This window comes from Hyposmocoma kahamanoa, unplaced genomic scaffold (assembly GCF_003589595.1).
Source record: "Hyposmocoma kahamanoa isolate Upper Pololo Valley unplaced genomic scaffold, ASM358959v1 166769, whole genome shotgun sequence".
Lineage (NCBI taxonomy): Eukaryota > Metazoa > Arthropoda > Insecta > Lepidoptera > Cosmopterigidae > Hyposmocoma > Hyposmocoma kahamanoa.
The window spans coordinates 1,389-16,088 of record NW_020653603.1 but is presented as its reverse complement, the minus strand read 5'-3'; the positions used below and the strand labels follow the sequence as shown (position 1 = coordinate 16,088).

General features: G+C 34.3%; 1 protein-coding gene across 1 annotated transcript; it reads left to right on the top strand.

Moving 5' to 3' along the window:
• The first annotated feature begins 6,627 nt into the window (after positions 1 to 6,627).
• LOC113225554 lies at positions 6,628 to 13,646 on the top strand. The gene is made up of 4 exons (XM_026457882.1): positions 6,628 to 6,658; positions 12,727 to 12,783; positions 12,901 to 13,026; positions 13,312 to 13,646. Exons 1-4 carry the CDS (start codon positions 6,628 to 6,630, stop codon positions 13,452 to 13,454), a joined length of 357 nt encoding a protein of 118 aa, XP_026313667.1. The 3' UTR covers positions 13,455 to 13,646.
• Positions 13,647 to 14,700: the final 1,054 nt, after the last annotated feature.

The window sequence follows — 14,700 nt, the reverse complement described above, 5'->3', positions numbered from 1 at the left end:
TGTCGAAGAACAACTAAATATTGAAGAAAAAACATGTAATTTAGACACCATTGAATCTCTAATAGATCGGTCTCCTATGGCTAATGAAAATATGGAAAAGGATGAAGAATATTACAATTGTTGCATGTCTACAATGAATAACAAATTAATTATATATTAGACAGGTATATGTATGATTATATATTATTTTCTTATATAGGTATTGTTTTAATGTAGTTCATTGCATTTATGTTATGTATATTTACAGGAAAACAAAAATCAGAAGCACCGATTGAAGAGGGACTTGGTTTCAAAGTTGTAAAATTAACCAAAAATTGACCTGCTGGCTTATTGGTGGTATTTGACAACTTTTTCACAAGCATTCCTCTAATTGAGTTTCTACGTCAAAGAAAGACTTCCAGTATTGGTACTGTAAGATTGATGAGGAAAGGAATGTTGGAGGAGTTCACCTCCAAAAACCCTAGAGACACTGCCAAATTGAAACAAAGAAAAAGCTATCAACACTTTGAATTTGCATTTTTATATGATAGTCCTGTTGGTTGTATAAAATGGCGTAATATGAAGGATATCCATGTTCTATCCACTGCCATCAATCTTTTTGAAGTGTCAATAATCAAAAGAAGGCAAAAAGTTGAGACTCAAGATGGGAGTCATGTTCTGTTCTACTGCATACTATTGCATACACTATACTAAATCTATGCATACACTAACCACATGAGAGGCGTGGACAAATTTGATCATTTACGTAGCTCCTACGCTATATGTAGAAAATTAAGAAAAACATGGCTACAATTGTTTTTCAAAAAGTGCTGTGAAGATAAGAAAACTGATGATATCCATATTGATTTTAGACTTTGTTTGGCAAGGTGTCTAATAAGTGGGTATGTACAATTGTGCCTCCAGTATTTCTTAATTTGCACTTTTTCCATTAATTGCATTATTTCACAGTATTCACATTGTATTTTTTACTGTTTTGGATAATCACAAAGAAAACATAATCCTGGCACATTTATAAAAAAAGGTGGACTCTGGAGTACTTGATGAAATCCACCTATCAATGCCTGGTGAACATTATGGCAACAAAGGCTATTATAGAAGATGCCATTTTTGCAGCATTAGAATAAAAGAAGCAGGACATACTTTGAATGCAAAATATGTCTAGTACCATTGTGTTTAGATCCATGTTGGCAGTCGTTTCACACAATAAATCATATATAAAGTATTATAAACCATTCCATTTACCTTCATGTTACATGAATTTCTATAAGAATACAATAAACCATTTTCCACTTCAGAATTATTCATTTATTTGATATAGTGTTGCTCTACTCGGGCAATGGTAGAATAGCTCCCAACATATATCGCCAAAAAACTTAAAAGTAAATAAATTAAATATATACTACATAATATGTATATTTAAATATATTTTTAAAATTTTAAAATATATATTTAAATTAGTACTAGGAATGTTAAAAGTAACATACAAAATTCTTTTAACCCTATCTTCCTCCAACTCCTGGTGCTCCATTAAGGGTTAACTGCCCGTAAGTAGTAGATTTACAAAATAAAACAACGAAATTGAAGATAAATCATTTTTAAATCTTACATACTAGTAAAGTACAAAGCCAGGTCTACCACCATACTATAAAACTTTATTAAGTATTGCTACTATAATACTCACAATAATTTGTTAAGTGATCTGAAAAAATAGTTTACATTTTTATTGCTCAATTTTTATATTTATCTCTTAAATATGCAGAAATTAGAGATACTTAGGCTAAGGTTACGTTATTGTTGATTTTTGTTTCTGTGTTATCAATATCATTTTCTAATTAGTTCTATCATAAAAACATGAAAAATCTTGAAACCTGCAAAACCTGAGCTTTTAAGGTCAATGAAAAGTTGAAATTTGTGTACCTTACAGAAAACCACTAGAAAACGCACAAAATTTCGCTTTTCTGTTTATTTAAAGACAAAACATTATATTTAAAATCTATAATATATTTCAACCAAAATTTTAAAATTGATGACAAAGAACAGTGGAAGTGTGTAGATTTGCGAGATTGTGTAAATACCACTGTGACTGCCACCAAAACATAGTTTCAGGAGTATAACTAGTCTTTTTAACCGATTTTAAAACTAGGGGACGAATGTCTTTTGAGGTCGGTTTTTTCCTACATGCTTGCTTCTCCAACAGAAACCAATAGTGTCAAAACAGAAACAGAACATTTTCTAAAATGTATTTGTTCTAGATTAAAGTTTATCTAGGTACATTTTTACGTTTATTTACTTATTACGTTCTTAGTCTTTTGTAAAATTCCTAACCACTTCCACATTATCCGCAATACCAGAATACGATGGAACCTACTGAATTATGTCGTGGAAGTGATTAAATAATTCATATATAATAATAATAATTATAAATAATAAATTTATTTGCCGTAATAATAATACAACAAGCATAGTGTATAGTAAGTATCAAAGAATCAGTAGATATGACCGATCTGTCTATCTATTTTGGTGTAAATCGATAAAAAAGCTGTTTATTTAAAAAGACATTTGGCTGACAAATAAGAGTGCAATATTTAGGATATTGGAAAGGTCTACTAGTATATCATGTATATCCACGATTAAGGGAGTGGCCAAACGTATAAATGTGTAATCGCGTTAGCCTTCGCTTTATTGCATGGACATAATGCTTTTTCTTAAAAAACTCAAGCCGAATCCATTTCATAGTGTTATCCTAACGCATGTCTCTCCTGAGTGCGTTGTATTCGATTAAATTCAAATAACCTATTCTCTCTTTTTAATACTGATATGATGGCCAGCAGCAGGCTTCAACATGACTCCAAGTTTCAGTTGTAATTTCGTATGATCTCCTTTGATGCAATACCGTCGTATGACGTGCGCAAGAGTTGTTTTCATAGACATCATAGCGTATGTTTTACCTGTAAAGATAATACAATCAATATATGTATAATATACGAAATACTTAGCGCGATATTAGTCTTACACTTATTAATTGGTTTAAGACAGTCAGAAACCTCCCTATTTGTATTGGAATAGATACAATTAAACATACAAAGACATGGCTTGTGGAAATTTCTTCATTGCAGTGAGGCTAACATTTGTCACAGTACAGCTCCCTGTGACAGGGTTCCTCCAAGGAAGTATACTTACTACCACCTTACCTATCTTTACCGCAAAGCAGTAGCGTGAGCATTACTGCGTTCCGGTTTGGAAGAGTACTGGTGAAATTACAGGCACGTGGGACTTGTCTTAAGCTTTCTACACACCGAGCCCGCATACCCGGCGACACAGCCCAGTTTGGTGTCGGCGGCCTTGTTTCCAGAATCATGTCATAAGATTAGATTAGTTGTGTCGCCGGGTCGGCGTGCTCGATGTGTAGAAAGCTTTAGGGTGACGGGCGGGATGGGGTATCCATAAAGATTTCCCCCCGTCAAAAATAAAAGGGTGACGGGCGCAGTGGCACTGCCCCTCAGATCTTTGCGACTTAAAGCTCTGAGTGGCACTGCTATGGGCAGGCGTGTCGCTTACCACCAGCCGCACTACTTGTTCGTAAACTAAAAGCCTTCAAGGCAAATACCCATTTTCGAAGACCGAGTCTATGTACAGCTGCTGCAGCAGAGTGAGGCACTCTTGTGGCATTACAGCCATTACAGGTTCACAAAACAATACATGGCAATTGGCATCCTATCAACTTAGGAGTAGCAATTACCGAAAAATAAAAAGGAGACCTGTGCTCACATTATAAGTTGACAAGTTTTCTTGTACCTACTTAACGAAATTTGAAACTCGGCCTTTATACATTCTATGTGAACAAAACGATAGCGTGTTTCAACTCTGTCTTAATACCATCTATCGGTAATACATTTAAATTTTCGCATTCAAATATGGATGCTATATTTTGTACGAAACAACCTCAAGGAAGCGGTCAATAAAGTTCAAAAAGCCATTAACCAATTCCATGAGTGGATCAAGAAGTGGCGAATAAAACTAAGTGAAACTAAATCAGTGCACATTGTCTTCAGGTACAAAAAAATTTACTACTCCACTGTACATTGGAAACAAACCCTACGCAAATACCGCCAAATATCTCGGTATGACCCTCGACGTGAAGCTATGCTGGAAAACTCACATTAAGAAGAAAAAAGAACATTTAGACATTCGTTTAAAGAAAATGTATTTGCTATTTGGCAAATGCTCTTCGCTATCTATGTGCAATAAAATATTATTGTATAAACAGGTCCTTATGCCACTGTGGACTTATGGTATCTAACGGTTTTAAATATCAGTTATGTCCAATACCACACAGTAATTAAAAATCCCAGTAGTAATGACATCACTTACAATGATTCAGATAGATCTGTCAGTTAAGACTGATTTTTTAATAAGATCTGTATTTTTATCATTAAACTCGTATTTTATTTTATTCCCTTTTGATGGCGGCAATAAACAAACAGTGATTTTTTTATTCCATTTGTTAGCACTGTTAACTACCGGAATATTTAAAATTCCATTTGTCGCCAGTGGCAACAACAGATTTTTTTTATCCCGTTTGTCACCACTTGGTAACATATGGGTTTTTTCCCCATTTGTCGCCAAACAGTGGGAACAAAGCCAGTGGTGACGACTGTAGTGTAGTCTTGTAAAATAGCTAGATTGTAAACAATTAGTTGTAGTTTTGTTTTGTTTTATAACAAATTTAAAAAAAAAATTTGCATAATGTCACCATAGATTCTTGTAAATTGATTTCAACGTGTTTTCTTTAGAAAATTTAGAATTTGTGAAATTCTAAGCTTGATAATGAGGCAAATATATCATGTCATGTTTCAGTGCTTACACAGGTTTTCTCTGAGTAATAGTCCATCACGCTGACTCGATGTAGGTTGGAGATTCCACGTTTTTGAAGAGTTTTGAACAGGTTGGTATATGTGTGTATACGCATATATGTTACTCTGCTGGGCCTATGCCCATTACAGGTTGAGAGAGAGGCTCTCAGAGAGCTCGGCGATAATGAAGGTGGATGGTAGTTTTGGGTAAGTAAATACAAATGGCATTCAAAGCACTTAGGAGTAGCCATTATCGAAAAATATAAAGAGACGTAGGGTTTTTCACTTTATAAAACCTCGATAACAAATTCGAATATAAATTCTATGTGTGAACAAAACGATAGCGTGTTTTAACTCGATCCTAATGCCATCTATTGGCAACAAAAGTTACTGTATTAAATTTAAATAAAATATTCAGCTTAATGAAGCTAATTAGGCAAAATTTTCAATTACCGCGTTCAAAAATAGATGATACTTTGAGTTGCAACATTCCAAGCTTAATAATGAGGCATCAACACATTCATATATTATGTTTCAGTGCTAGAGAGGAGACTCCACGTTTTTGAAAAGTATTAAACAGGTGAAAATTTATTAACAATTTGAATTTAAAAACTTTGTGGTTCGTAGCCATGGACAGACATGAATTCGCACCGGTCTGCATAGAAGTCTAGCATTTTCCGAACTAGTTCATGCTTGCTTCACTTGGATACGTCTGAACCTATAGTAAGTTGAATCTAGTTTGTATATTTACTTTTGTCATTAATGTTGATGATAGTCGGTACCCCTACCTTACACAGTGCCGTTAAAATGTACAGGGTCAAGAGCACGTCAAGCTTGACACTTAAGACTTAAATCCAACTCTATGCCGCTTACGATAAGAACGGTCCAAAGTATAAAGTGTCAAGCTTGACGTGCTCTGTAGTGTACGAAATTTAATTCTATTTTATAGTTGCTTTTGAAAGCGTGCGGATTGAGGGCTTATAAGAAAGTACGTATTTTAAAAAGGCACTAATCGATTTGTATTAAAAGACGATAATTTAACAAAACGACCACCTACTTAAAACTAGTACACGAATATTACATGCAATGCTTAATAGGTGCTTTTCTAGATCTGACTGGCCATCTGTGAGAACTGAGTGAGCACACATTATTATTATTTATCTTTTGTTTCATCGTTTTACAAATCGAGCATAAGTTTAATGGGTTTCTCCAAATGGTTTCAGAACTTCTACTACAGGTGCACCGCGTAACTGAGGCGGTTTCTAAGGCAGCTGCGCGATACAGGAGGAGTAATTGTTGTGTCGCGCTGCACACGGGGTAATTTTAACAAGATTTTTTTTGAGGATATTAAATTACAAGTTGATTGAAACAAGTGCCAAAAGGCTGGTCTATTATTTACTTATATTGCGCGTAAATAATTATATCCAATGTATTGCTCCACAAAGTTTACTAAGATCTTAAATAACATATAGGCCCTTATTATATTACCCTGTAATGGCATAATAAATACTACATACTTACTGTGTATATCGTCGAGGATAGTGCAAGAAGTATGTAGTATTGGTAAAAAGCGCATATCTGCACCAAACCAAATTTCACAAGAGAGGGATTTAAAGTTATTACTTTGTTATTTCAATGCCTACGACTTTCATTTTTGCACAGTAAGCATTAATTTATATTGTCTACGGACTGATAACAATAGATTCCCGTCAATCAAACTAATTTGGTTGCCACGACATTTACGCGGATGTGATTTGACGACTAAATTACCGAAATGGAGACTCATAGTCAAATGCTAGTTATGGGTAATCGCACTATCCGCGACGATTTGTTATCGCCAATGTATGTAACCCGGTATTCTTTAACTTTTTCATATACCTACTAACCTAACCAAAACCCATAGGAGGAGGTAAACGAAAACAGAAATAACTAAATTGTTTTTTTTTTTGTAGTTCATTTAATACGTTGCTAAATCTACGGCCGGCATTCTATACAATATCTAGGTATTGACCTAGACAATGACCAGGAAATATGTATAAGAGTAAAAAAAAATTAAGTATGAAACGAGTATACGTTGCCTAAAGAAGCCCGGTATTATATAGAGCGACTAGGTATTTCTATAGAATCCCTGAATTATACACATTGACGTTAACATACACACATACATAATACATACTCATACGGCAAAGAACATTAGGAAAAAAAATTTGTATCAAATACTCGAAAAATAATACATACTTGCCGTATACATTTTCTGATAAGACGTTTACATTTTGCACGAGAACCAAAAATGTTACGTATAACAAACGATATCCCGCTGTATCTATCTGTACCCGCCCAGCAGAGTAACATCCTAGGTTGTGAGTGAACTGGATGATAATGAAGGTGGATGGTAGTTTAGAATAAGAATAAAATGGCATCCTAAAGATTTAGGAGTAGCCATGATCGAAAAATATTATGAGACTAGCTCATATTACATAAGTTGACAAGTTTTTCCCATTTGTACCTACTTAACAAAATTCGAGTCTCGAGCTTTATACATTCTATGTGAACAAAACGATAGCGTGTTTTAACTCGATCCTAATGCCATCTATCGGCAATAAATTGTACTATAATAAGTATTCGGCATAATTAGACAAAATTTTAAATTTTTGCGTTCAAATATGAATGCTATATTTTGCATGATGTCACCACAGATTCTTGTGAATTGATTTGAACGTGGTTTTTTTAGAAATTTAGAAATTGTAAGATTCTAAGCTTGATGAATGATGAGGCAAACATGTCATGTTTCAGACACAGGTTTAGCAGGCTGACTCGATGCTGGTTGGACACTCCACATTTTTGAAGTGTTTTGGACAGATAAATTTGAATTGTTATTTTAAATTTGATAATATTTGAATTGTTTAGGAATTTAAAAAACTTGTGGTTCCCGATAGTCAGACTTGAACTCGCATCCGTCTGCATAGAAGTCTAGCATTCTACGTACTTGTCCATCATTGCTTCATTTGGATACTTCTGAACCTAGATAAGATGAGTCTAGGTTGTAATAAATATGTTCTGTCATGGTCGCGATTTTATGTCCTGTGCCTTGTTGAGGACATTTTTGTCGAAGGAAGAATCACATTTGAATGTATAAGCCTTATTTTTAAAAGGTAAAATAATATTAGTTAGTTTGTAGGAAGTCGTTCCTTTTGAAAGCGTGGGATTGAGTGAGCATATGAAAGCATTTGTAAACATTTTAAAAACTGCCTCCATGGCCGACCGGTTATCTTGCCGGACTGCCATGCAGAGCTCCCAGGTTCGGTTCCCAGGCCAGGAGAGATATTTGTATGGCCTACATTTATTTCTCTTGTGAGTTTGGGTGTCATAATAATATGTGGTTGTCTATGTGTTTGTCCATGGCACCCGCGACACATGTTTTCCCTAGTGCGGGGCTATGTTGAGTGTGTGTGTTATTATATTATTATAGTCGCCTTTCACTAATCGATTTGTAGTAAAAGACGATAATTTAACAAAACGACTACCTACTTAAAGCTAGTACACGAATATTACATGCAATGCTTAATAGATACTTTTCTAGTTATGACTGGCCCTCTGTGAGAACTGAGTGAGCACACATTACGTTATTTATCTTTTGTTTCATCTTTTTACAAATGACAAGGTAGAGTCGGTTTCTGAGGTAGCTGCGCGGTGCAGGTGGTGTAACAGTTACGTCGCACTACACACGGGGTAATTTTAACAATTTTTTTTCACAATATTCAATTACAATTTGATTCTAAAAAGTGGCAAATAGCTGGTCTATTATTCAACCATATTACGCATATTCAATCCTGTCCTGATTAGATTTGTTTATTTTTGCTTGTTGTGTGTATTATTATCACTCGTAACCAGTAAATAAATAGTTAGATTAAGATGTTTGTTTTGTTGTAGACATTTTGTTCAAAATTATATTCCGACAATGTCCGACAGAGAACACAGGCGGAGGCTGAAAAAGAGCAATATTCTGAGGCTTCGTCCTTTTCACCACTCATAGCTTATAATTTGATAGTACATAAATCGTGTGATTTTCTATGTATATTTCATAAATAAAGTCCTTTTTAATTTATAATTAAATTCATTGTGTTGCTCCATACAAAGTTTACAAAGATCCATATTATGTATGCATATGTCATCGGCAATGTATGTAACCCGGTATTCTTCAGCTTTTTCGTACATTAAGCTAACCAAAACCCACAGGAGGAGGTAAACTACACTTTAGTATGTATTCCATCCAGGAAGTAAACGCAAACAGAAATTACTAATTTGGTTTTTTTTTACATTCTATACAATGTCTAGGTATTCCACATAATGCCTAGGAAATGTGTATAATAGTTTAAAAATATATTAACTATAATATACGTTGCCTACAGAAAACCGGTATTACACATATAGAGCGACTAGGTATTCTATAGAAACCCTAAATTATACATATTTCCGTTAACATTATACGTCCTTATACATCAAAAAGCATTACAAAAAGAAGTAATTGTAAATACTTGAAACAATAAATAGCCGCATGGTTGGTAGTTTTGGGTAAGTATAAATGGCATCCTAAAGACTTAGGAGTAGCCATTATCGAAAAATATAATGAGACTAAGCTCATATTACATAAGTTGACAAGTTTTTCCCATTTGTACCTACTTCACAGGATTCGAGTCTCGAGCTTTATACATTCTATGTGAACAAAACGATAGCGTGTTTTAACTCGATCCTAATGCCATCTATCGGCAACAAATTGTACTATAATAAATACTCTTCATAAGCAAAATTTTAATTTTTGCATTCAAATATGGATGGTATATTTTGCATGATGTCACCATAGATTCTTGTGAATTGATTGCAACGTTGCTTTTTTATTGAAAACTTAGAATTTGTAAGATTCTAAGCTTGATAAGGAGGCAAACATTATCATGTTTCAGTGCAAGACAGGTTTTCTCTGAGGAAATGATGTAATATATAGATGTGATATAATATAAATCTATCATGCTGACTCGATGCGAGTTGGAGATTACTCGTTTTGACGAGTTTTGAACAGGTGAAAATTCTTTAACAATTTTAATTGCTGTTGATGATCAGACTTGAACTCGCACCCGTCTGCATAGAAGTCTAGCATTCTCCGAACTAGTCCATCATTGCTTCACTTGGATACTTCCGAACCTAGATAAGATGAATCTAGGTTGTAATAAATATGTCCTTTCACGGTCGCGATTTTAAGTCCTGTGCCTTGTTGAGGATATTTTTATCGAAGGAAGAATCACAGTTGAATGTATAATCCTTATTTTTAAAAGGTAAAAATGTATAAACTTATCGAATTTAAAGCAAATGTTGAATATAAGTTGAATGTGTGTGTTATTATTATTATATACGCCGCGCCAGGTAAGGAGAGCGGGTTTTTTTAGAGCGGGGTCTGAAGGGGCCCGTTTATACGTATAGGCCCTATGACGTTCGCGGGCGGCAGGGCAGCCCGCTCATCAGGCGCACGCGGCGTTCGGCGCGGACACTAATATACTCCCGGATTAATAATTCGAACCACCTCGCATTTTTGTTGTAAAGGGTTAGAATACAAAAATAGTGTTATCATCGAAGAAAAAGTTTTCCCCGGGTGTGCAAATCGAAATTCCTAAGAAGGACTTATGAAAAAAACGTTTAGTATACAAGTTTCAAAATTGCATAATAGTTTTTGATCAATTAAACATTGTTAGTAGCCTAGGGGCACTTAATATTGAAATTGCGTGCTGGCTCGAATTGTGTGTCCAAAAGTGTATATTTTTACAATCGTTCTTCAGAGTGTGCTCATTCAATACAATATCACACACACACACACATTGTTCACCCATATTACGCATATACAATTATTTTAAATTCAATTATGTTCAATTCAATGTATCGCTCCATATAAAGTATACAAAGACCTTAAATAACTTATAGGTTCTTATTATAATACCCTGTAAGGGCATAATAAATACTACATACGTACTATGTACTTATATTGTCTGCAATATGTAACCCGCTTCAGATTTTTCATATACTAACCTAAACCTAACAAAAACCCACAGGAGGTAAATGCAAACAGAAATGATTATTTAGATTTTTTGTCTTTCATTTAATACTTTGCCAAATTGACTGCCGGCGTTCTATACAATATGTAGGTATTCTACAACGCCTAGGAAATGTTTATAATAGTTAAAAAAAAACTATTATGTACGTTGCCTAAAGAAGCCCAGTATTGTATAGAGCGATTAGGTATTGTGTAGAATCCCTGAATTATACACATTACTGTTAACATATTATACTCATGATACGTACTCATACAGCAAAGAACTTTAGCAAAACATAACAAATAAATTACTTCCCGTATACATTTTCTGATAAGACGCTTACATTTTGTATGAGAACCAGAAAATGTTATAAGCAAAGATATCTATTAATATACTGTACGTTAAGACATTTTTGGTGTAGTCGAAGACCGTCCCTACGTTCAGCAGAGTAAACGTTACAAGTCGTTACTTGTAACGTCTACTTGTAAAAGTATCGATACTTTTTGTTATCGAGTACTTTTCCTTTCGATACCGATACTTTTGTAGTTAATATTTTTCATTCGATACTTTTCTGGTATTAGTATGTACTTTTTGACAAGTATCGTATCGTATCGTTTTGAATAATTCCTACATAGGACAAATAAGACGTAACATCACGCAAACCACCTATCGATTTTTTTTTAATGGCAAACCTTTATCACAAATGACATGGCTAAACAGTGTATGCCACTTTTTACCTCTTTTAAAAAATGATAATAAAGAAAAATAATTAGAAAAGTTTGAAAGGACATTTTCGTTTCGTATCGTTTCTCTGTGTCCGTCACGGCAGTGACGTCACATCACGATAAATTCTATTCTAGAGAAAAAAATCACTACGTTTTAAAGTAGATAGCAGTTTGGCCACTGAAAGTGAACTCAATGATTTTTGTAACGGCAACAAAGCTAAAAATGTCATTATGTATGAGGATTCGCCATTGACTTACAAAGTCAATGGGATTCGCTCTGGGCATTTTGGAGGGAAAAGTGTCGTTTTTATTTTGACTTTCAATTATTTTGTAAAATCTAGTTTAAAGTGGTATAGGATAGTGCTATTGTACCTTAATCGAAGATTAAAACGCGAAATTATACGAATGTCAAACTAAAATACCCGTATCAGCCCGTTCTAAGGAATCCCGAGTCAATCCAAGCACGCCGCCTCAAATTGCCTATCCTCTTTGTGGTGGCCATATTTACAGAAACAATTAAACTTCATGTTTAGGCTGATGGCTTTGCCAAAGCCTTAATAAATAAATAAAAAAAAATCATTATGTATGAAGATTCGCTCTGGAACTTTTGGAGGGAAAAGTGTCGTTTTTATTTTGACTTTCAATTATTTTGTAAAATCTAGTTTAAAGTGGAATAGGATAGTGCTATTGTGCCTTAATCGAAGATTAAAACGCAAAATTATACGAATCTCGAACTAAAATACCCGTATCGGCCCGTTTTAAGGAATCCCGAGTCAATCCAAGCACGCCGCCTCAAATTGCCTATCCTCTTTGTGGCGGCCATATAATTACAGAAACAAAATTAAACTTCATGTTTAGGCTGATGGCTTTGCCAAAGCCTTAATAAATTAAAAAAAAAATCATTATGTATGACGTTTAATGGCGATCGGTTCGTAGATGGATTGTCATTATGTTTATCGTTTAGTTGTATTTATTTTGTAGATTTCTTTTCGAAACATGACTAAAACCGTGAAGAGTGCTGTTCGGCAGATTTTATTTACTATTAGTAAATACAAAGAAAAACACGACCAGTAAATCGCTGTATTGAAGAAAAAGTGTATTTACAGGTAGCCATTGTCGGTTTTATAGGTTAGTACGGCATAGTAATTTTGATGGTCAATAAAAATAATAATATACTTACTATAAATATATTTTGTTCACGATAATATTTATTTAGCAATAATTTACGTTATTTCTCTTTTACAGAAAATAATGGCTTGAATACTGAAGAAACTAGTGCAGCTTTGCAAAATCTCAATAAACTTAAAGAATTGGAAGTACAAAAGTACCTCACTGATAATAAATATTTCCTAGAAATTGCTTTAATGACTGGTGAGTATTAAACAATGTTTGGTGTTTTGAAATTGTATTACATAGCAAGTAGCTGCTACGATCCTGCATATTCATATTGCAACAGTTCATAATGATTTTACGAATCCGAGCTGACCAATAAATAAAATCATTGCATATCTATCTAACTATCCTATCATTGACATTTTTCTCACAACTGACCAAAAATTGGGTGCATCACACATTTCACAAAAATAAAGTACATAAATATTTATTTTATTGTCACAAACTATGGCCTCAGTTTTAGGTAACTGTATTTTTTTTCAGAAGTTAGTATCTCCACCTTAAAAAGAATTAACTATGAAGGCAAAGTAAACCAGGGAATATTGAGCACCCCCGCAAAAAAATGCCCTCACAAAGCGACAGAAATAAAATTAATGAATATTATACATTGTAATGAATATATTTAAGGGAAAGCATTGCATTCTCAGGGTGTAGAGAAACATAAGACGAGACAAACACCAGATATTATTGGTCAATGGATTTGTATTTAAGCAAAGTAAATACCAACGTTCTCTGCTCACGATACGACGACATCAAGGCTTGGCGACATAAGTTCTTGAGGATTAAAGCTTCAAAGCGTGAACAAGGTAAAAAAATGTATACCTAAGTGAGACATGTGTGCATCAAAATTATAAACCAAAAAAGTCATGGCAGGAGCCATCGACACAAGGTGTTATCGACAATCAGGAAAACGATTCCTTTTTGTCATCGTCTTGAACAATGATGGTTACCACAAGGTACAAATAAATAAGGCACCGAACACCAACAATTGGCTCCATTGCCACCAATTATTTTTGAAGAATGTCAATCAAGAGAAAAAGCTTCTGTGCTTGATTGATAAATATAAACCTGAGCCTGTCTATAAAGCTGACGAAATTCTAAAGGAACATGGTCATGAGGTGTTGAGGCCTCCACCTTATCATTGTTATCTCAATTGATCTTATTTCTATTGAGCTTATTTGGAGTACAGCAAAACGAAAAGTTGCCAGTAAAAATATAGCGAGATCGGCACCAGAAATTGAAAAATTAATAAAAGAATGCTTTAACAGCATAACTCGAGACGAATTGAACATGATGGTGAATCATACAATTCACATTGAAAATAGATACAGAGAAACCGACGGAGTTCTACTCCAGCGATTGAGATGAATCGATGAGAGCTAAGTATGTGGAGTCAGACTTTGATTACGACAGTGAAATATAAAAATTGTTACAATACCTATATTTATACTGAAGTAAGAAATTACTTTGAAACACCAGTCAGGGTCATTCACTCATTATAAAAAAAATCATATAGGTTCCTTAGTATAAGATGCTCATGAGTAGACCCTTTTACTGCCTTTTCAGTTATGTATTACACCATATATAATAGGATTTTACTCAGTATATAAAGGGTTTTTCAATAGGGACGCTCGAACTTTGAAAGTTGATACCGGCCATTTTGGAAAAGCGATAGCTGTCAAATTTGGCGGGAAAACGTATGTAATCGTGACATTTCACCATGGAGCGCTACACGCTTCAACAACGCGTAGAAATTGTTAAAATTTATTTTCAAAATCAGTGCTCTGTTCGCTTAACGTTCCATGCGTTGCGTCCAATTTATGGTATTCATGGTCGGTCTGCAGAATCCACAATCCGTCGTTTAATTAATAA

Coding starts and splice junctions, on each gene's coding strand:
- LOC113225554 (XM_026457882.1), top strand. CDS start 6,628: ATGGAGACTCATAGTCAAATGCTAGTTATGG. Junction 6,659..12,726: donor TAGTCAAATGCTAGTTATGG/GTAATCGCACTA, acceptor AAACACGACCAG/TAAATCGCTGTATTGAAGAA. Junction 13,027..13,311: donor AGAAATTGCTTTAATGACTG/GTGAGTATTAAA, acceptor ATTTTTTTTCAG/AAGTTAGTATCTCCACCTTA.